The sequence below is a fragment of the Drosophila persimilis genome, unplaced genomic scaffold, assembly GCF_003286085.1.
Source record: "Drosophila persimilis strain 14011-0111.01,24,50 unplaced genomic scaffold, DperRS2 tig00003944-arrow-arrow-pilon, whole genome shotgun sequence".
NCBI lineage: Eukaryota > Metazoa > Arthropoda > Insecta > Diptera > Drosophilidae > Drosophila > Drosophila persimilis.
This window is the reverse complement of record NW_020825714.1, coordinates 4,505-27,082: the sequence shown is the minus strand read 5'-3', so window position 1 is coordinate 27,082 and position 22,578 is coordinate 4,505. Positions and strand designations below refer to the sequence as shown.

The 22,578-nt window shown below is 51.6% G+C and overlaps 1 protein-coding gene and 1 pseudogene across 1 annotated transcript; one reads left to right on the top strand and one right to left on the bottom strand.

Moving 5' to 3' along the window:
* The first annotated feature begins 6,532 nt into the window (after nt 1-6,532).
* On the top strand, nt 6,533-14,299 carry LOC113567313 (putative uncharacterized protein DDB_G0290521). Its single transcript, XM_026994645.1, has 3 exons — nt 6,533-6,721; nt 6,866-7,376; nt 14,295-14,299. The coding sequence occupies exons 1-3, from the start codon at nt 6,533-6,535 to the stop codon at nt 14,297-14,299; spliced, it is 705 nt and encodes a 234-aa protein (XP_026850446.1).
* A 14-nt stretch (nt 14,300-14,313) lies between these two features.
* LOC113567312 lies at nt 14,314-16,948 on the bottom strand (annotated as a pseudogene).
* Between the last annotated feature and the right edge of the window lie 5,630 nt (nt 16,949-22,578).

The following is a 22,578-nucleotide window of genomic DNA, read 5'->3' as shown; positions in this document are numbered from 1 at the left end:
AATGCGTACCCCATGCCAAGAATAGACTATATTTTGGACCAGCTCAGGGAGGCACGGTTCATCAGTAGCTTAGACTTAAAGGACGGTTATTGGCAGATACCACTGGAGGAAGGCAGCAGGAAGTTCACCGCGTTCACGGTGCCTGGCAAAGGGATGTTCCAGTGGAAGGTGATGCCATTCGGACTCCACTCAGCCTCGGCTACGTTCCAGAGGGCATTGGACCAGGTGATAGGCCCCGAGATGATGCCACACGCGTTCGCGTACCAAGACGACATCATTGTCATCGGCCGTACCGAGGAGAAGCACAAGCGCAACGTCGAAGAAGTTTTTCGACGGTTGAAAAATGCAAACTTGCGCCTAAACGTGGACAAGTGTCAATTTTTTAAGAAGGAACTACGATACCTGGGGCATTTGGTGACGGGAGACGGCATCTGCCATTAAGGAGTTGTAGCCGGCAGCGAGTGTTAGAGAGCTACGACAATACTTGGGCGTGGCCTCCTGGTACAGGCGTTTCGTAAAGGGATTCGCCACGTTGGTGCAGCCCCTCAGCACTTTGCTGAAGAAGAAGGCGAAGTGGGAATGGTGAACAGAACAGCAACAAGCGTTCGAGGACGTAAAAAGTCGGCTGACAGCAGACCCGGTGTTGGCATGCCCGGATTTCTCAAAGAAATTCGTGCTCCAGACGGACGCCAGCCACTACGGACTGGGGGCGATCCTGACGCAAGAGACGGAGAAGGGCGAGAGGGTCATCTCATACGCCAGTAGGACTCTGAATAGCGCAGAAAATAACTATTCGGCGACTGAAAAGGAGTGTCTGGCCATTGACACCGAGAACCACCGAGGAGGAAGCAGAGAAGGGACACGAACCTGAGGCAGAGTGCGGATGGATTAAAAAGGTCAAAGAGAGGATGAGGACGGAACCGAGGAAATATCCGGATTACGTGGAGGAAGCAGGTCGCGAATACCCACACATTCTTATTGCCTCCTCCCCACCCTGCATACGAAACAAGAAAACCAACTGAGAGAGTCAAAAGGGGGAAACGACAAAGAGAGCGGACTAACAGTGAAGAATCCGCAGAAGAAGAGGCCTCGAAACATACCTGCCTTCGCGATTACACGCACATACATACAGACGATACTGCAGCCCGAGCGGAAGAAGCAGCGAACGGATCGAACATTACAAACGAACCTGGTTCGAGTTTGAGCTTGAACCAGGCCCCCCCCCCCTCATGACGAAGGCCCTGGCCGCAAACACACATGCATTGTGCAAAACGGCAATGCACACAATAGAATTGCCATCCACCTCAGCTGAGGCAGCCAGACGAAAATTACTCTCCAAAAACAACACTGCGGACACCGCAACTCTACAGTTATACCCGATACTAAGTCAGTATGGCTCTCCTCCAGCAGACGCCGCTAATATTAAACGACACGACAAAGAATGCGTGCGAGAGAGACAGAAAATCAGTCTGAGCGTGACGTCGGGCGCTGCGTAGCCAATGCAAATTGATTTGTTCCTTTTGGCTACAAAAATTATCTGATCTGATCCAAATTCAGCAACCGGATCGATGTAGTCATTCTCTATGATTCTGCGTTTTTAGTTTTCTCGAATCTGCAATATTGTGGATGCAACAGATTTTCGTCCTTTGTGTGGGCGGAAGGGGGTGGTGCGAAATTTTGAGATATACGTTTTATAGTGAGATCTAACAGGAGTGCGGATACTAAATTTGGTTACTCTAGCCTTAATAGTCCCTGAGATTTGTGAATATCCCCAGATTTGCATTCTTTGCGGGGGCGGAAGGGGGTGTGGCGAAATTTTGAAACAAACTCGTCTCGGTCCGATATATTAGGAGTGTGGATACCAAATTTGGTTGCTCTAGCTTTTATAGTCTCTGAGATCTAGGCGCTAATGTTTTACTCTAAGCAAAGCCGCCTATGCTACGTGTGTGCTAGAGAGAGACAGGGCGAGAAAAAATGAAATTGTTTTCTTGATGCTGGCTATAATAATAATACGATCCAATTCAGATTCTGCAGTCTAAAAGATATGGTCATTCTCTACGATTCTGCGTTTTTGGTTTTCTCGTATCTTGTGAGGAAAGGTATTCCCACACGTAGGGGGCAGTATAGGGTTAAGCGCTAACGGCCGTTATCCGGGGATATCCGGAGGCGGCGAGTTCCCGAGGAGAGCTCTCCCGGGGACCCAAGATGAGAGGGGAGGACCCCTGGAGAGAGAGCAGCGGGATGACGGGATCGGGCCGGCAGTGGCCCAGCGCATGACAAAATATGGTCATGAGATCACGCCACCAGCCAGGTCCCGTTGGAAAGCGACAAGGGAATGAAGGAACGCCGATGGAAAAATACGGGCACCGCATGGCGGAAAGTGCCGTTAGCGCCAGGCGGCATCGGCGGCGCCGACGCAGAAGCGAGCCTATAAGAGGAGGGCCGCGACCAGGAACAGGGAGAGTCAGCAAACGGAGCTAGCAAGAGTGAAGTGAATAGTGAGCCACAAGAGTGAGACCAAGCGAAGGGAAAAGAACTTTAGAAAGCGAACGCGTTGTGTGAGGATTGAGAGGCGGACTCGAGCGTGCAGCCAAGAGCCAAAGACCCCAATCCCTTGAACCAACGGTGCCACGCTTGAAGCGCATCCCACCAGGAGTGAGGCACCCTCGGGCCGAAAAGCCAAGTGAGTCGAGTGAGATGGAACGCGTCAGGCGCCTGACTGAGAGGCGGATTTGGGCCACGTGCCAAGACTAGCCCCAGTCAGTAGAGCCGGCGGTGCCACGCTTGGCGACGCCGTGGGGGGCCCAGGGAGCGACACGCTCATCGAACCACAGAGGAGAACCAAGAGGAGAACCAGCACCGGAGTCGGAATAGCGTAGGATAGACTTAAGATACCAATAAAGCATATTAGCATACCAGTACAAGACCCAACCCGTGCCTTCTTACTTGTCGTCGCAGCGAGCCTACCGACCGCTGAGCCAGCCCAGCTGCATCAGACGGAAAAGAACGGTTCGTTACTACTGGCGCCCAACGTGGGGCCTCTCGACAAGTAAAAGACAAAGTGCATTTGGGAAGGGCGGTACTGAGTTTAGTATCGCGAGGACATAAAAATGAGGAGCCGACGATGGGTTCATTCATTGAGGAAAGAGGACTTGGTCCAGTGCGCGCGGGCGTGCGGTCTTCGATTGGAAGGCACGCTGACCGAGATGCGCCGAATCTTCAAGGAGTGGATAGAGAAGCATGGAGAGAAACCGGAGTATGCGGACGCGCTCGAGGCCTGGGAGATGAAGGCGGGAGGAGCCGCGACCGCGGCCCAGATGGAGGACGGGGCGGATCCATACGAGCGCCTGACGCTGCCGGCGAGTGCGGAGCAAGTAACTCTGTGGAGACGGCCGTCCGAGACCCAAGAGGAGCTCATCGCGAGCCTGGCGGTCCCGGTGAAAAGCCGGTGGCCTAGCCGACCGCGGGCAGAGAGTGGGGAGAGGCCAACCAGGCCAGCACAGCCGGAGCAAGGGAGCGCGAGAAACCCACAGGGATTGGAAGAAGGGAGAGCAGGGGAGGATCGTAGACGGGGACTCGATGAACAAACCACGAGACCGCCCAGTTCGAGTTTTGCCCACGTCGCCAAGCAGGTCAGGGAGTGGTCGTTTCGGTTCGACGGAACGGCGAAACCACTCGAGTTCCTGGAACAGATCGAGTGGTCAGCCGACATGTACGGGTTGGAGTTGAATTTAATTCCGCGAGCCATGCCTGAGCTGCTAAAGGGTCGGGCGCTCATGTGGTTTGTAGCCAACAACAGGCAGTGGCAGACATGGAACGCATTTGCGCGTAGCTTCCAAGCATACTTCCTGCCGAGAGGGTATTTTGAAAAATTACTCCAGGAGGTGAGGTTGAGGAAGCAAAGGTGGGGAGAGCCATTCAAGGACTACATGGTGGAGATGCAGACCCTCATGCGGCTACTAAAATGCACGCCCGAAGAGCAGTTGGAGCTTATTAGAGACAACAGCATGCCCGATTTTAGGGTGTTCATCCGGCCACATAGGTGCAGAGACCTGGATCACATGATGACGCTGGCCGACGAATTTGAGGCTCTGGAGAGGGACCGGCTGGAGTTCCAACGGGAGTGTCCGGCGAGTAAAGCAAAAGCAAACAATCCGTTCGCTCGTCCGGCAGTAACGGAGATATGTCGCCGCTGCCAGGGCGAAACGGCAGCCAGCTCTGATCCGACAGGGGAGAAAAGGCCGGTCCCAACGCGGCGGGACGACCAAGCGAACACGAACATAGAGGCTGGGTTCGTGAAAAACCCAGCCCAGTCGTGTCGACGATGCGGAAGTGACCGCCATTGGGCACAAGCATGCAATGGCCGACCTATAACATTCTGCTGGAGGTGCGGCAAGGTAGGAGCCCCGACATGGCAGTGCTGCCAGAAAGCGGGAAACGCCCCGCAAGACGAAGCCCCCCAAAACTCGTAGGAGAACTCACGGTGGAGGATGTCCAGCTGTCGGCGGTGGTGAGGATCGCGGGCAGCAACTGGTCATACCGGGGCGACAAGCAGTTTTATCAGCGACCTGTCCTGTGCGGGACACAGGGTTGTGATCCCTGCGAGAGGCCACCGCCAGGGGCGGTTGGAGGAGAAGTTGTCAGTGGCGGTGGTAGCGAACACGGGAGGGTCTGTCGAGCCCGCATCCGACGGAACGCGAGCGGAGGAGGGGTCGGTCGAAAACTTCCTGGCAAAGGAGTTGGAAGAGTTCCGAGAACTGAAGGTAGTGTCGAACATAGCTACACACACGATCACTATGAGTGATGCCCAGCCGGTCAAACAGCGTTACTATCCCAAAAATCCCAAGATGCAAGCCGAAATCAAGCAACAGGTTGACGAACTGCTGGAAAGAGGGTGTATTGAGCCATCGAAGAGTCCGTACAGTTCACCCATCGTGATGGTCAAAAAGAAGACGAGAAAGTGGAGATTATGCGTGGACTTCAGACAGATAAACGCGAAGTGCATCAAGGATGCGTACCCCATGCCAAGAATAGACTATATTTTGGACCAGCTCAGGGAGGCACGGTTCATCAGTAGCTTAGACTTAAAGGACGGATATTGGCAGATACCACTGGAGGAAGGCAGTAGAAAGTTCACCGCGTTCACGGTGCCCGGCAAAGGGCTGTTCCAGTGGAAGGTGATGCCATTCGGACTCCACTCAGAACCAGAGGGAACCAGTGGAACTGGGATGAGAAATGGCCAGAGATAATGTTGGCCGTAAATTCAGGGATGTCCGAATCCACCGGGTACTCGCCGGCGTTTGTGGTCCAAGGGAGAGAGCCGAGGCTACCAAAGGCTCTATACGATGACGAAGCGCTTGGCACAGGACAGGGCACGCCCACTCCGGACGAGAACGCGGCCAAGTTGAGAGAAGTATTTCAACTGGTGAGGCGGAATCTCGAAAGAGCGGCGCAGGACCAGGCGAGGTATTATAACCTGAGGAGGAGAGCGTGGAAACCCACGATTGGAGACAAGGTATGGGTCAAGCAACACCATCTATCCAACGCGGCCGAAGGGTTTGCGGTAAAACTGGCCCCGAAATATGACGGTCCCTACACCATAATGGATTTCGTGTCCCCGGTCATTTGTAAATTAAAGAAGGACAGCGAGAAACGGACGCGGACCGCCCATATAGGGGACCTGAAGCCACAACCCGGGGAAGGAAGCCCTAAAACAGGCCCTGGAACCGAAGCGTAGACGACGCACAAGGAGGGGCAACGGGCGAGGCATACGGAGAAGGATGGACGAGCACGAAAGACAGAGACTAGCGGCAGGGGCAGAAAGGAGAGTCCCAGCTGGATGCCACGCAGGACAAGGTCGTACAGGATACTCTTACAACTAAGGTTCGGTAAAACTAAGAACCACGCGTGTCACGCAGGACAGGAATCGCCCACAAGGGAGGAGCGGGCGGCCCAACTTGATGCCACGCAGGACAAGGCCGTACAGGATACTCTTACAACTAAGGTTCAGTAAAACTAAGCAGCAGACGGCGGCCGGCGGACCAATAAAGCTGGACCTACAAGAAAAAAAAGGAGGATTAGCTCGTCAGCCAATAGGAACTGATCAAAGGCAAAGAAGGTAGAAGATACCCGGGTTACCACTATCCCAGGGGGGGCGGGTTGCGTGGTGCGTCGACGGACGAGGGGGCACCCGAGAAGGGGGTTCCGAGATGAGCAGAGGTTCGGGTCCGGGTCCAGGGCATCGAAGCCAGCTGCTAACGTCGGGGATGGCGGGACAAAAGCGGATGCCGCCCGTGCGCGGTCTACCGGCTGGGGAATCGGATGATCCCTGGGTCTTAGGCGCTGCACGGGGGTGACATCCGCATCTAAGCCGATCCAGAGACGGGCGGAGCTGGCCACGGGGGGCGGGCCGATGTTTGGCAGCACGGGCGAAAGGTCGGAGGACCTATTGATCACGAGCTGGGAGATCGGTCAGCACCCTGGTATATATATAACGGAGCAGAGGAAATGGATTCGCCGCGGGTATCAGGCTATGGGTGATACGCAAAGTCGGCGGCAGGCGTACCAGGTCGAACGCGAGGAGCAAAGGGCGAGTAGGAGTAGGTCCCCGGAGCTACAGTTATTGGCCTCACCGCTAGTGTCAACCGCGGGATCCATGGGACCGACGGTATCCCCGGTGGTATCGCCGGGGTACACCGAGGCGGAAAGTGACCTGGAATTGGTGAGCTGGGAGCCGGCGCCACGGAGAAAACGCGCACGCGAGGCGAAGCGCGAGGAGCCCCGGACCAGCAAGCACGAAGAGCCCCGGACCAGCAAGCACGAAGAGCCCCGGACCAGCAAGCACGAAGAGCCCCGCACCGGCAAGCGCGAGAAGCCCCACCCCAGCAAGCGCGAGGAGCGGCCTGATGGCGGAAGGAGGGGGCGCACGGAGACGCGGAAGGAGGAGCCCAGTGAGCGGGCATCGAAGCGGGCGTCCACGCATTCGACGCGTACGGCCAAGGAAGAGGAGTCGTCGGCACGCACAAGGGGGACATCGACGGCGCGGCGAGGGGATCAGCGGCCGACAGACCCACAGGTCGAGGAGCCGCAGCCAACGCCGACCGAAACCGCGGTCAAAGAGCCGCAGACAACGCCGACAGAAACCGCGGTCAAAGAGCCGCAGGCAACGCAGGCCGACATCGCGGAAAACAACGCGGCCGCTGAGGCACGACGCCTCGCGGAATGGCACGCGGCGACGGAGGAGCGGAGGCAACGGCGTGTATGGGAGGACGCCCTGACGCTGGCAAAGAGGCTGAAGGCCACGCAGGAGGCTGAAAAGGCGGCGCAAGAAGCGGAGGCGGAGCGCCACAAACGGGACGTCGCGCACCAATGGCGGTGTATTAGCCGGATCAAGCCGGCTGACAACGCGCGCGGCCAAGGGGATCGGCATCAGCAGCAGCATCAGCAGCAGCAGCATCAGCAGCAGCAGCATCAGCAGCAGCAGCAGCATCAGCATCAGCAGCAGCAGCAGCAGCAGCACTGGCACGGGCCACAGGGAGCCGCCATCGGGCCGTTCGTCTCGCAGGAGGTGCGCTCCGCGGTACGAGACGGCATGATGTGGCACGTGCAAACGCTGCACATATCGTGGGCCTCTGGGCCCTCGCCCCAGCAGCCCGGGCAAGAGGCGAGGGAGGCTCGACTGTGGGAGGAGGCACCACGCGCCAGTGACGAGAGGGACCCGAGGCGGCGGGCACGGCCACAGGAGTCGACAGGCCCAGCGGTGGCACCCACAGCCGAAAAGGTGCCCGAGGAGGCGCCCGGGGGGACGGCAGAGGTCGAGACGGAGGGAACGACGAACACGCCAACATCACTGACGGCGGAGGGCCCAGCGGCGGCACCCAAAGTCGAGGTGGCGACCGACGGCGAAGCGGATGACGGCGCGAGAGCAACGGCGGAAGCGAAGAAGGACGAACACTCACCTGAGCCATGGGAGAGAGGTCCTTGGCGATGGCCGGAACCCGGCCAGGGCGAGCGTCCGAAGCTGGGCCGACAGGCGTCGTGCCCAGGGGAGCGGGCGGAGGCGCGCCGGCCCGAGCTCCAGCGCCAGGCATCGTGGCCCCAGACGAGGTCGGCGGACAACTCACGGTGGCGGTCCGTCAAACGCGAGGAGTGGCCGGCCGTCGTCCCGCGCTCTCTCGCGCGGATAAAGCCAACCGCAAGGAGGGTGAAGCGTCTGGTCAATGACGGTGGCGTCCGGTACCGGCTATTGGTGTCCATCGATCGGCAGGAGGTATTCCGGGCTAGGTATTGAGGAGAAAAGAAGAGTAGAGAAGAAGAATGAAAGAAAAAGTAACTGAAAACAAGAACAAATAAAAGAAAAACGAGGGGGAACGTCGCTAATATTAAACGACACGACAAAGAGTGCGTGCGAGAGAGACAGAAAATCAGTCTGAGCGTGACGTCACGCGCTGCGTAGCCACTGCATATTGATTTGTTTCCTTTGGCTATAAAAATGATCTGATCTGATCCAGATTCAGCAATCTGATAGATATGGTCGTTATATATGATTCTGCGTTTTTAGTTTTCTCAAATCTGCAATATTGTGGATGCAACAGATTTTCGTCCTTTGTGGGGGCGGAAGGGGGTGGGGCGAAATTTTGAGATAAAGGTTTTATAGTGAGATCTAACAGAAGTGCGGATACCAAATTTGGTTACTCTAGCTTTAATAGTCTCTGAGATTTGTGAATATCCCCAGATTTGCATCCTTTGCGGGGGCGGAAGGGGGTGTGGCGAAATTTTGAAACAAACTCGTCTCGGTCCGATATATTAGAAGTGTGGATACCAAATTTGGTTGCTCTAGCTTTTATAGTCTCTGAGATCTAGGCGCTAATGTTTTACTCTAAGCAAAGCCGCCTATGCTACGTGTGTGTTAGAGAGAGACAGGGCGAGAAAAAATGAAATTGTTTTCTTGATGCTGGCTATAATAATGATACGATCCAATTCAGATTCTGCAGTCTGAAAGATATGGGTATTCTCTACGATTCTGCGTTTTTGGTTTTCTCGTATCTTTAAAATTGTGGATGCCACAGATTTTCGCCCTTTGTGGGGGCGGAAGTGGGCGGGGCAAAGTTTTGAAATATTTTTGTAGCAGTGACATATCACAGAAGTCTGGATCCAAAACATCGTTGCTCTGGCTCTTATAGTCTTTGAGCATTAGGCGCTGAAGGGGACGGACAGACGGACAGACGGACGGACGGACAGACGGACAGATGGACAGACAGACATGACTCAATCGACTCGGCTATTGATGCTGATATACTTTATGGGGTCGGAAACGAATCCTTCTGGACGTTACACACATCCACTTTTACCACAAATCTAATATACCCCAATACTCATTTTGAGTATCGGGTATAAAAACAGGGTCATACCTTGCATCAGAGGAACAGCGGGGCATCGCTAGAAATGATCGGTAAAGCTTGAATGAAGGCGGCGGAAGGCGTGAAAGCGGGAGGAAAACTTACCCGAAGCATCCAGAGGGCCAGAAAACCAGGAAACCAGGAAAACCAGACGCGCACAAGAAAAACAAAGAAAACACCCGGCATCGCGAGAAAATAGTACGTTTCCAGTCCATTGAGGAATTCGCGATCCGGAAGTAGAATACGCACGCTGCGACATATCGAGTAGATCACAAAAACGACCTTACGCTTTATCGAGTGGAGCGTAAGGGCAACGCTGTGTCATATCGAGTAGGTCAGAATAGCGACCATACCCTATATCGGGCGGGGCAAAAGAAGCAAAAGAAGCACCCGGGTCGAGAACAAAGCAAACCTGGGACGCGGAAAACCGGGGTTTTCCGCCAATAAAAGAAAGGGGGAAGTGTGAGGAAAGGTATTCCCACAAGTAGGGGGCAGTATAGGGTTAAGCGCTAACGGCCGTTATCCGGGGATATCCGGAGGCGGCGAATTCCCGAGGAGAGCTCTCCCGGGGAACCAAGATGAGAGGGGAGGACCCCTGGAGAGAGAGCAGCGGGATGACGGGATCGGGCCGGCAGTGGCCCAGCGCATGACCAAATATGGTCATGAGATCACGCCACCAGCCAGGTCCCGTTGGAAAGCGACAAGGGAATGAAGGAACGCCGATGGAAAAATACGGGCACCGCATGGCGGAAAGTGCCGTTAGCGCCAGGCGGCATCGGCGGCGCCGACGCAGAAGCGAGCCTATAAGTGGAGGGCCGCGACCAGGAACGGGGAGAGTCAGCAAACGGAGCTAGCAAGAGTGAAGTGAATAGTGAGCCACAAGAGTGAGACCAAGCGAAGGGAAAAGAACTTTAGAAAGCGAACGCGTTGTGTGAGGATTGAGAGGCGGACTAGAGCGTGCAGCCAAGAGCGAAAGACCCCAATCCCTTGAACCAACGGTGCCACGCTTGAAGCGCATCCCACCAGGAGTGAGGCACCCTCGGGCCGAAAAGCCAAGTGAGTCGAGTGAGAGCGAACGCGTCAGGCGCCTGACTGAGAGGCGGATTTGGGCCACGTGCCAAGAATCGCTAGCCCCAGTCAGTAGAGCCGGCGGTGCCACGCTTGGCGACGCCGTGGGGAGCCCAGGGAGCGACACGCTCATCGAACCACAGAGGAGAACCAGGAGGAGAACCAGCACCGGAGTCGGAATAGCGTAGGATAGACTTAAGATACCAATAAAGCATATTAGCATACCAGTACAAGACCCAACCCGTGCCTTCTTACTTGTTTGTAGCGGCGTCTGCCGGAGGAGAGCCATACTGACTTAGTATCGGGTATAGCTGTAGAGTTGCGGTGTCCGCAGCAACTCACAACGTTCCCCCTCGTTTTATTTTGGAAATATACAAAACAAAACTTTATAATATATCGTCGAATTATTTATGTCGGGTCAAGCAGCTTAAATATTTTAAATTATTGCCAGTGGTGCGGCCCAAAGGAAATGCATTTTGGTTTTGTCGTTTCCAATGCCCCCACTGCAAAGATCATTTGCTACCGCATATGCGCATGCAGCGGAATTCTTTCGTCTCCTTATGTCGCAATCTCTCGGACTCGGCTTAACAGCGTCCCCGAGCAGCTCTAACGCTCTCGGGCTATCATACGCTCTCGCTCGCGTCTAAGCTTGCTGCATAGGGCCCGGCAGATTGGCCCTTCAGCCCTTGCATGGGCAGTTTTGAGCTAATCGTCGCAGCTATTAGATTAACATCCTCGCATCAATCGTTCGCCCAATCATTGCCATATGTACATACGCGATAAGTAGGTTTACATATGCAAATAAATTGTGAATTATAACAGCCTCTCGACTTTCATTAACTTCAAATTGCAACAGTTATTAAAAACGCCTAATAGCTTAACATTTGGTGACCCCGACGTGATTGTGCAATAAATAATCTATCAGTGCAATCACCAACTAATATAGCATTCAAAGATCTAAACTAATTGCCATCTCAACCAGTGTCATCAACCACATAAGTTATCCATAAGTTATCTATTGCTCGTGTTACTCTTTGCGACGATGGCAGCCATGTGACTAAAACTTTAGGACTTGCGTGGGATCCGGTTTCTGATCTACTATTATTTTCGCTCTCGGCCCTTCAATCTTCTTTGAATTCCTGCTAGCGCTCTGTTTTGTCATCCATAGCGCGATTCTACGATCCTCTCGGACTAGCTGGTCCCGTAATTACTAAATCCAAAATCTTTCTCCAGCGTTTGTGCCAAGAGAAGTTGTCCTAGGATGAAAGCCTTCCAGTCGCACTGAACACCGAGTGGCAGGAAATATGCACCAGGTTTGGTCAGATTCGTCGACTTGAATTTCCTCGGCTTGTAGTCCTTCCAGACTCTACGCTGGAAATTCACGGATTTTGCGATGCCAGCAACGAGGCTTATGGTGCATGCATTTTTGTCATGTCCTAGGGTCAGCATTCCAGCAGTCACTTACTGTGTGCCAAATCTCGTGTGGCTCCTTTGAAGACACTTACAGTACCAAAGTTGGAGCTTTGTGGAGCGGAGTTGCTGGCTAGGCTCATATCTGAGATAGCTGGAATGAATGTATTCAAGGGAAGGTGTTACTGTTGGTGTGATTCTGCCGTTGCGCTCTCTTGGATTCGGGACGAGCCGTCAAGATTTAATATTTTTGTTGCAAATAGAGTGTCAACGATTCAGGAAATGACCGAAAAAATGGAATGGCGCTATGTTCCCACAGCTTTAAACCCAGCCGACATTCTGTCTCGAGGGGCTCATCCGACTGAGCTGAATGAGTCACCTCTTTGGGCTCATGGTCCTCCATTTCTTTGCGGCTCCTCAGATGACTGGCCACCCACTGTGCTACCTGATAAGCCAGCCCTTGAACTTCGTCGGAAGGCTCTTCTGCTCAAATCGCCCTACATGGACATTATTGCTAATTCCAAGTATGCGAATTCATTTGCTTCTTTGCAACGCGTTTTCGGATACATTCACAAGTTTTGCAACCGAATTCGGCGCCCCGGTCTCACTGTCGCAGACATTGAACATGGAACCCAGGTATTGCTACGACTAGTCCAGCGTACTCATCTATGGGAGGACATGAAGTCTCTGCGGGCAAGGGGAGCAGTCTCCTCATCGAGCTCAATCGCATCGTTATCGCCATTCATGGATCAGTTTGGACTTCTCAGGGTAGATGTTCGACTGAAAAGCTCTTCGTTGGAATTTGATGGCCGTCATCCAATCATCTTGCCCAGCAGCCATCCACTGACTCTTGCAATAATCTCCCATTTTCATGAGCGGAATCTGCACGCTGGTCCTCGAGCTTTGCTTGGACTAATTCGTTCCCAATATTGGCCTATTGGGGGGAGGAAGACGGTAAACAAGGCAGTAAACAAGTGCGTAAGATGCTTTCGACTGAAGCCCAGGGTATTGGAGCATATTATGGCGGATCTTCCAAAGGAGCGGCTCGATGGTTCTCATGCCTTTGAGATCACAGGCGTGGACTTCTGTGGGCCGTTTTTCTACAAACCGGAGGCACGCAACAAGGCTCCAATCAAGTGCTACATCTGCATCTTCATTTGTTCCGCTACCAAGGCTGTTCATCTGGAGCTTATAAAGGACTTATCCACAGTTGCTTTTCTACATGGACTAAGGCACTTCATATGTACTAGACGAAAGCCGCGGCAAATTTGGTCAGACAACGCAACCAATTTTGTCGGCGCTAAGAATGAGCTGATGGAATTAAAGCGCCTGGTCCTCAGCGATGACCATCAGAAGGCGCTGCTGGATTTTTGCTTGGTCGAGGCTATAGACTGGCATTTCATTCCTCCGCGCTCCCCTCATTTTGGTGGTCTATGGGAGGCTGCAGTGAAGACGGCCAAGTACCACTTCTACCGTGCGATAGGCAACTCGGTTCTTGGATTTGACGAGCTGCGGACGCGGTTGTGCCACATCACGGCAGTGATTAATTCAAGACCTTTAGTTTCAATTTCAGAGAGCCCTGCCGATCTAGACGTTCTAACTCCAGCGCATTTCTTGAATGGTGGCCCTCCTGCTTCGTTCGCTGAGCCTGACGTCACGCAGCTAAACTTCGATCGCCTGGACGGCTGGCAGCGCGTTTCGTACCTGCAGCAGCTCTTTTGGTCCCGGTGGAAGGAGGAGTACATATCGTCACTGCAGCAGCGCTCAAAGTGGCGCACTGTGAAGCCTAGTTTAGCTGTCGCCGATTTGGTTCTTGTCAAGGATGAGAATCTTCCTCCCATGAAGTGACCACTGGCGAGAGTGGTCGAGCTTTTGCCTGGACGAGATGGCGTTTCCCGAGTTGCTGTGCTGAAGACGTCATCTGGAATCACAAAGCGCGCCGTCAACAAGCTGTGCCTACTGCCAAATGCTGTTGCTGTTGAAAGTCAGGCTTCCAACGGGGGGAGTATGTCAGAGTATGTCAAGCAGCTTAAATATTTTAAATTATTGCCAGTGGTGCGGTCCAAAGGAAATGCATTTTGGTGTTGTCGTTTGCACTGCAAAGATCATTTGCTACCGCATATGCGCATGCAGTGGAATTATTTCGTCTCCTTATGTCGCTATCTCTCGGACTCGGCTTAACAGCGTCCCCGAGCAGCTCTAACGCACTCGGGCTGTCTCGGACCCACAACGCTTCCTATGCTAATGCTAATTCGATTGGTGGCGTTTCGCCATCTGCCATCTGTTCTATCTAGAACCACCAGCCGATTATAAAAACAATTGTGTTGAGTAAGGTAGTCTTGAGTAGTCTGAGGTACTCAGACTAGCACAGCGTAATACTTGATACAGCCGAACATCATTGATAATTACTCTTATCAGTCTAGTGTGTGGGTAGTCGGAAGCTCACATCTTTTTTATGTGGTTTTGTAATCTACAAAATGTCTACATAAGAGTGAAAAAAAACCCATATTGATATTTACATCTATAACTATTCTGGAGTAGTCTCTGTGGCTTCTTATTTAGGCACGTCGGACTCAACCAGATTACTTCCGGCATTCAACTGGCCCTGCTGGACATCAACTGAGGATTGCTTTTGTTCGCTTGGAGCTTGGGGCTTCAAAACACTTTTCTCCCGGGATCGTAGAAGATTATCGAGTCCGCCAAAAGGAGCCTCAATGACAACGTAAAGCAGATACGAAATGAAAATAGTGATCCCAAAGTCAGACCAAAATTTCTGCATCTGAAAATCATCAATGAGGTTAGTTAAAAATAAGCAACCATCAACTACTAGAAACAAAACCTACTACAATTTGTCCGAGAAATAAGTATTAGTACGAACGCTTCTACTGTTGACTTCCTGTACGAAAAGGTGTCAGATGTACACGGAATAGGAGAGTCTCGAGAGAGGCTGCCACAATGGCGAGGATAGGAAACTGTTGGCCAGACCGCCATGGCCCTGCATGCAGGCAAAGACGATCCAACACAGGGCTAAGGGCCAGCCCACTCTGGTAAGCGTGTAGTACAGAAACTCCTTGAGGGTGGACAGGGGTGGAGCACTCCATTGGGTCGCAGGGTACAGGGCAAACATCGAGGTGAAGATCATGGCCAGACTAAGAACCCATCCAGACCATACCAAAATCCGGCTTATTTGGAACTTCTTCCTACAATTCAGGTGAAGAAAATATCCAAAAAGAATCAGCCAAGGTGCCGAATGAGTATGTGTGGCAGAATACAGTTTCCTTCCGGCATCTCCTTCGGTTCCATTCCTGCAATTAAATGGGGTTGAAGAACTCCAACGACAAACAGAAGCATCGTGGACCTACTTGAAGAGCAATGAGTATTTGTTGACTATCATCGTGGCAAAGAGGCAGGACGATAGTAGGAGAACAAGAACCGCGATGCCAGCTGCTGCCTTTTTGCCCCACTTATACAGTGCAATCAGCAGAAGCGGAGAGATTATATAAAGCTGCATATCCACTGCCCAGTACCATGTGTGATCCAGGCACTGAAAACGATTATCGTACAAATGGTAATAAGAGTAGATCTATGACTTACAATATTGCTTGTAGCATAATTCTGCACGAAGAGCAGCGTCCAGAACCAGCCCTTTTCATAGGCGGCTGTACCATGGAATCCACCTTTAAAATAAGGTCCCCCAGAAACAATGGGCGTCAGCTTTATGTAAACTAGGATTGCTATTGCAAGTATCGGCACGATCCGTATAATACGATGAAGATACATAAGCGGCACATTCAGTTTTCCTTTGGATCTGTAAGAAAATTGGCAATAATTCTCGATGGATACAAAATATCTCAAACACTTACTTATCCATTGAGCGAAGAGCAACCGTAGCCACTAGTAGGCCAGCAATAAAGAAAAAGGAATCAACCGAAAAAAATCCGTGGAGAATAAAGCTGGAAAAGGATTCCGCGACCCACTAGCAAACAAAAAAACAGAGCTGAATGGTTTTTGCACATACAAGCATGAGGCCACTAAAACCGAAATCATATTGAAGGTATTTATATTTGGAGAAACAAAACAACACAGAATAGGGACATGCAGCGGATTCCATCAAGACAACTGATCACGTTCGGATTCGATTTGCTGTCGACAATGCGGAAGATGGCACGGGAACTTGACCGTGCCGAGCACATCTTCACAGTCACAGACATACTACCTGGTAGGCAAAATACGAGTTAAATCATTCTGTAAATCATTCCGTTCTCTCCGGTCCTCACTCTGATCCTGGCACAGAAAGTAGTCGTAGAGCGTGCATAGACCCACGATAGTACCCATCAAGCCAAGAAGTACACTGCAATCCATAGTATGAGTCACAGAAATTGATTATGATAAGGTCTAACTTACACTGTGAAAATGGTCATTCCATCCCAAGGTTTCGATTCACTTGTCTGATAGCTGGCCTCGCTAAATTTTATATTTGTGCTGCTTGAGTTCAACAAATTCTGCATTAACTGCTCCAGAAACGTATCCATATGTGCCGCAGAGCAGGAAGCCGGAAAGCAAGATGCGATCTTGATCGAAATGGATACGGCGGGTACAATTAGAAAACAGTACTTTCCATGTATGCTGTGACTACTGGTGATCTCCTCGCTGATCTTGACTCATCGAAGTTACCCAGATGGTAGACATTGCCGGACAGCACTCCTGAGGGAATGGAGCCCCAAGCATCGATCACTGCTCACAAAATTCGTCAACTTCAGTTCTCATTGACTTGAATATAATTTTCATTATTTACTTACTCTTAAGTATAATTTTCCCATAATTTTCCAGTAGTGAGCGCCTGCATGAACTGAGCCATGTCCGCGAAACACAACAGATCCTCCTGACTGGGTATTCGGGGGTGGAAAAGATCCAAGTCCGGGAGCAATTCATACGGAAGTTTTCGGCAAACTTCCCAGCGGGCGGAGACTTTTTAAACGCTGGTAATCTTGCAGGACATCTCCGTCTTTCAGTTGTGCGGCACTGACAAGTACCAGTCCGCAGACAAGTAGACTGCTTAAAACGTTCACCATGCTAATACTTTTTCGATTGAAGGCATTGCACCTTTTGACTGTGATTTTATAGGAATGTTTTGAGGGAAATCTGGAGATAACATTATCAGTGTGTCAGCTCTCGAGTCGAGTATATCAGCCAAAATGCTTAATTCAGTCAAACATCACCGATAAGGAGCAATCCGTCTAAATTCTATGTAGTCACAAGATCATTTATCTATAATCTTTTCCCAGGTAATCAAACGATTATTGACTTTTGATGGATTAAATTTGGTTTTAATATGAGTGAGTAAGAAAAAAACGGAGAAAACTAAAGTTTAGCTAAACATGGATGTAGACAATTTTTTCTATAATTCTGATCATTGCTTAATGATAGCCAATGTGCAATTATTACCATTAGTGGTGGCAGATCCTTTCTTTGTTTCAATGTTTTTTCCAATTCTCATGACAAGTAGCAGCAAAATGGCGAGAGTTCGTGAAGAGATTCCGCCTCCCCGCAACAACCAAATTTAAAACGAGGGGGAACGTTGTGAGTTGCTGCGGACACCGCAACTCTACATTTATACCCGATACTTAGTCAGTATGGCTCTCCTCCGGCAGAGGCCGCTAATATTAAACGACACGACAAAGAGTGCGTGCGAGAGAGACAGAAAATCAGTCAGAGCGTGACGTCGGGCGCTGCGTAGCCACTGCAAATTGATTTCTTGCTTTTGGCTACAAAAATGATCCGATCTGATCCAGATTCAGCGATCTGATAGATATGGTCACTATCTATGATTCTGCGTTTTTAGTTTTCTCGAATGTGCAATATTGTGAATATAACAGATTTTCGTCCTTTGTGGGTGCGGAAGGGGGTGGGGAGAAATTCTGAAATATAGGTTTTATAGTGAGATCTAACAGAAGTGCGGATACCAAATTTTGTTACTCTAGCGATAATAGTCTCTGAGATTTGTGGATTTTCGTCCTTTGCGGGGGCGGAAGGGGGTGTGCCGAAATTTGGACACGAAACAGTCAAGGTCCGATATCACAGGAGTATGGATACCAAATTTGGTTGCTCTGGCTCTTATAGGTTCTGAGATCCTTGAACTCATATTTTGCAACTGGCAAAACCGACCATGAAACCTGTGTTTTTGAGAGAGACAGAGCGAGGAAAAATAAAATTGTATTCTTGATTCTGGCTATAATAATTATACGATCTGGTTGAGATTTTACATTCTAGAACATATAAACATCCTCTACGATTCTGCCTTTTTTGGTTTTATCGTATCTTTAAAAACGTGGATGCCACAGATTTTCGTTCTTTGTGGGGCGGAAGTGGGCGGCGCGAAGTTTTGAAATATTTTTGCGGCGTTGTGGGGTGGGGTGGGGAGACCTGAAAAGAAGGGAGAATCTGTTAGGAACACAACATCGAAGTGGGCCCTGAACTATCACTTGGAGCCGTTCAGAACTGGCTCTGGGAATCATTCAGTACAAATATCGAAAGTACAGGGAACATAAAGTAAATAAAAATTCAAATACAAAACAAAGCCCATGAACGAATATTTCCTCACAGGTGCTGGAATAAGATGAATCCAACTATTAATAATCCACGTTCCCCATTCACCCTTTCGCGGGGTATTTTCGGATCCATGGGATCCTTCGACTTTACCGACCAGCATCAGCAGCAGCAGCCGGAGCTGCAGGTCCCCCCCGAAGGTTCCGGCGACAAGAATGGACTCAATGCGATGCCCTTCCTAGGCCAAATCCACACTAGTCTTCTGCTTTCGCGCCCAATGGGTCCAATAGGTCGCGCACACCCCCCCACCTTCCCTCCGATGGGTGATTCAGATGGGTGAGCGGCAGCAGCTCAGACTCCCCTTCCCCCTAGGACATAACTTACCCCCGGCTCCCCTGCAGATTCAATGCTGTGCCACAGATGGCATCGATGGGACCACCGCCCGTGTTGAGCTCCCTCTGGACAGCCGGCGCTTCTCCGGACAGCCGCGGAGACTACTACGACGGCCCGCACAAAGAGTACTCCGACGGCCGCTACGACGGCGACTACGACGGCGACTACGAGGGCGACTACTCGATGCCCACCGAGGAGGACCAAGAGGAGGAGTCGTGCTCCTGTCAGGGCCAGAGCGAGTTCAGCTCGATAGAGCGCACCGAGTCGGACTCGGAGTGGGAGGAGCTCTCCGACGGCCCTTCCCCCAGGGTCTCTCCGCTGGAGTCCCTCGGCGCAGTCGTGCTCTCCACAATGCAGCCGGAGCACAGTCAGCGCATGGTGGCCTTGTACCACCTCCTCTTGGAGACCGCTGTGGTCAAGGTCGTGCTGCTGGTGATGCAGATGCTGTGCTGCGCGGTGTTCTGGCTGGTCGAGAAGACTGTGGTCGTCAACGAAACCGTCGGCTCGATGCGCCTCCGATTGTGGAACAGCAAGTTCAAGCTGCGCACCATCCAGCGCCAGTTGCTGTGGCGCATGGCCAATGCCCGGGGCGACGAGACGCTCGTCTTCTTTGCCGTGCTCATGACCACTCCCTGGCTGTTCTCCCTCAGCCTCCTGGGATTCATCCTGTCTTTGGCGGCGCTCCTGAAGAAGACCGTCGAGGAGCTGGTGTTCCAGATACGCCTGCACCTCGTGATCTAGGGGGAAGCCATCGAGCAGAAAGCAGCAAGCAGTATCCAATCACACACTGACAGAAGACAAACGTCCACACGCCCGACACTCCACTCCTCCCCTCAGAGATGTTTGCACTTCCATTTGGGCATCTATTTTCGTTGATGCCAGAATCGTAATGCACGGAATCGTCTCTCCGTTTTTGGACGCAATGAAAATATATGCCGAAATATTCGAAATTCAAAGTCAAATTCAAACAAGAGTTTCCAGTCGATCAGATATATCGTTTATGCATATTACGATCCGTTCCGTTTGGACGGGAGTCCAATTGCTCATCGTTCATCCCCGTTATTGCATTTATTATTATTTTTATTTCGCTGCATATTTGTTCTGCAATTTATTCAATAATAATCGGAGGAGGAGAGCATGCAGCAGCAGCAAAACATTTCCGCTGCAGCAGCGATTGTGGCAGCCGTGGGGCCTTTGTTGCCACCAATTGCAGGCCCCCGCATACGCACTTCGGAGGCACGGAATCCACCAGAAGCGGCAACAAATGAATCATTAAATATTCACTGTACTCTTATTGATTCAGTGATCAAAACAACACAACAAAAGCGTCATCATCCACGATCCACGACCCATTATACCTGATCCAGAATCCGTAGAAGCATCCATTTTCAGGGCTCTTTTGGGCGCTGGTTGGGGTACGCCTCCGATTTCAATCCCTTGCCACACGGGCAACCCGAGCAAGCCCCGATATGTAAACAGGGTCAAGACTACCTGTGCGAAGGGGGCCAAGGGAGGCGTCGGCATAAGACTTCGGCCCGGAAGTGGACATACTCGTGTGCAGCCCTTTCGCCCGGCTATTGATATTCCCATTTGTGATTACAGTCTGTAGCGCCACAGCAGCTCTTATAGTATTTGAGCACTAGGCGCTGAAGAGGACGGACAGACGGACGGACGGATGGACGGACGGACAGACAGACAGGGCTCAATCGACTCGGCTATTGATGCTGATCAAGAATATATATACTTTATGGCGTCGGAAACGATTCCTTCTGGACGTTACACACATCCACTTATACCAAAAATCTAATATACCCCAATACCCCCAATACCCCAATAGCCACTGTAAATTGATTTCTTGCTTTTGGCTACAAAAATGATCCGATCTGATCCAGATTCAGCGATCTGATAGATATGGTCACTATCTATGATTCTGCGTTTTTAGTTTTCTCGAATGTGCAATATTGTGAATATAACAGATTTTCGTCCTTTGTGGGTGCGGAAGGGGGTGGGGAGAAATTCTGAAATATAGGTTTTATAGTGAGATCTAACAGAAGTGCGGATACCAAATTTTGTTACTCTAGCGATAATAGTCTCTGAGATTTGTGGATTTTCGTCCTTTGCGGGGGCGGAAGGGGGTGTGCCGAAATTTGGACACGAAACAGTCAAGGTCCGATATCACAGGAGTATGGATACCAAATTTGGTTGCTCTGGCTCTTATAGGTTCTGAGATCCTTGAACTCATATTTTGCAACTGGCAAAACCGACCATGAAACCTGTGTTTTTGAGAGAGACAGAGCGAGGAAAAATAAAATTGTATTCTTGATTCTGGCTATAATAATTATACGATCTGGTTGAGATTTTACATTCTAGAACATATAAACATCCTCTACGATTCTGCCTTTTTTGGTTTTATCGTATCTTTAAAAACGTGGATGCCACAGATTTTCGTTCTTTGTGGGGCGGAAGTGGGCGGCGCGAAGTTTTGAAATATTTTTGCGGCGTTGTGGGGTGGGGTGGGGAGACCTGAAAAGAAGGGAGAATCTGTTAGGAACACAACATCGAAGTGGGCCCTGAACTATCACTTGGAGCCGTTCAGAACTGGCTCTGGGAATCATTCAGTACAAATATCGAAAGTACAGGGAACATAAAGTAAATAAAAATTCAAATACAAAACAAAGCCCATGAACGAATATTTCCTCACAGGTGCTGGAATAAGATGAATCCAACTATTAATAATCCACGTTCCCCATTCACCCTTTCGCGGGGTATTTTCGGATCCATGGGATCCTTCGACTTTACCGACCAGCATCAGCAGCAGCAGCCGGAGCTGCAGGTCCCCCCCGAAGGTTCCGGCGACAAGAATGGACTCAATGCGATGCCCTTCCTAGGCCAAATCCACACTAGTCTTCTGCTTTCGCGCCCAATGGGTCCAATAGGTCGCGCACACCCCCCCACCTTCCCTCCGATGGGTGATTCAGATGGGTGAGCGGCAGCAGCTCAGACTCCCCTTCCCCCTAGGACATAACTTACCCCCGGCTCCCCTGCAGATTCAATGCTGTGCCACAGATGGCATCGATGGGACCACCGCCCGTGTTGAGCTCCCTCTGGACAGCCGGCGCTTCTCCGGACAGCCGCGGAGACTACTACGACGGCCCGCACAAAGAGTACTCCGACGGCCGCTACGACGGCGACTACGACGGCGACTACGAGGGCGACTACTCGATGCCCACCGAGGAGGACCAAGAGGAGGAGTCGTGCTCCTGTCAGGGCCAGAGCGAGTTCAGCTCGATAGAGCGCACCGAGTCGGACTCGGAGTGGGAGGAGCTCTCCGACGGCCCTTCCCCCAGGGTCTCTCCGCTGGAGTCCCTCGGCGCAGTCGTGCTCTCCACAATGCAGCCGGAGCACAGTCAGCGCATGGTGGCCTTGTACCACCTCCTCTTGGAGACCGCTGTGGTCAAGGTCGTGCTGCTGGTGATGCAGATGCTGTGCTGCGCGGTGTTCTGGCTGGTCGAGAAGACTGTGGTCGTCAACGAAACCGTCGGCTCGATGCGCCTCCGATTGTGGAACAGCAAGTTCAAGCTGCGCACCATCCAGCGCCAGTTGCTGTGGCGCATGGCCAATGCCCGGGGCGACGAGACGCTCGTCTTCTTTGCCGTGCTCATGACCACTCCCTGGCTGTTCTCCCTCAGCCTCCTGGGATTCATCCTGTCTTTGGCGGCGCTCCTGAAGAAGACCGTCGAGGAGCTGGTGTTCCAGATACGCC

Bases quoted from the DNA above. Each gene is read 5' to 3' on its own strand.
- LOC113567313 (XM_026994645.1), top strand. From the start codon at position 6,533: ATGGGTGATACGCAAAGTCGGCGGCAGGCGTACCAGGTCGAACGCGAG. The intron at 6,722-6,865 runs GTGAGCTGGGAG...CGCACCGGCAAG, and splicing joins CGGAAAGTGACCTGGAATTG to CGCGAGAAGCCCCACCCCAG.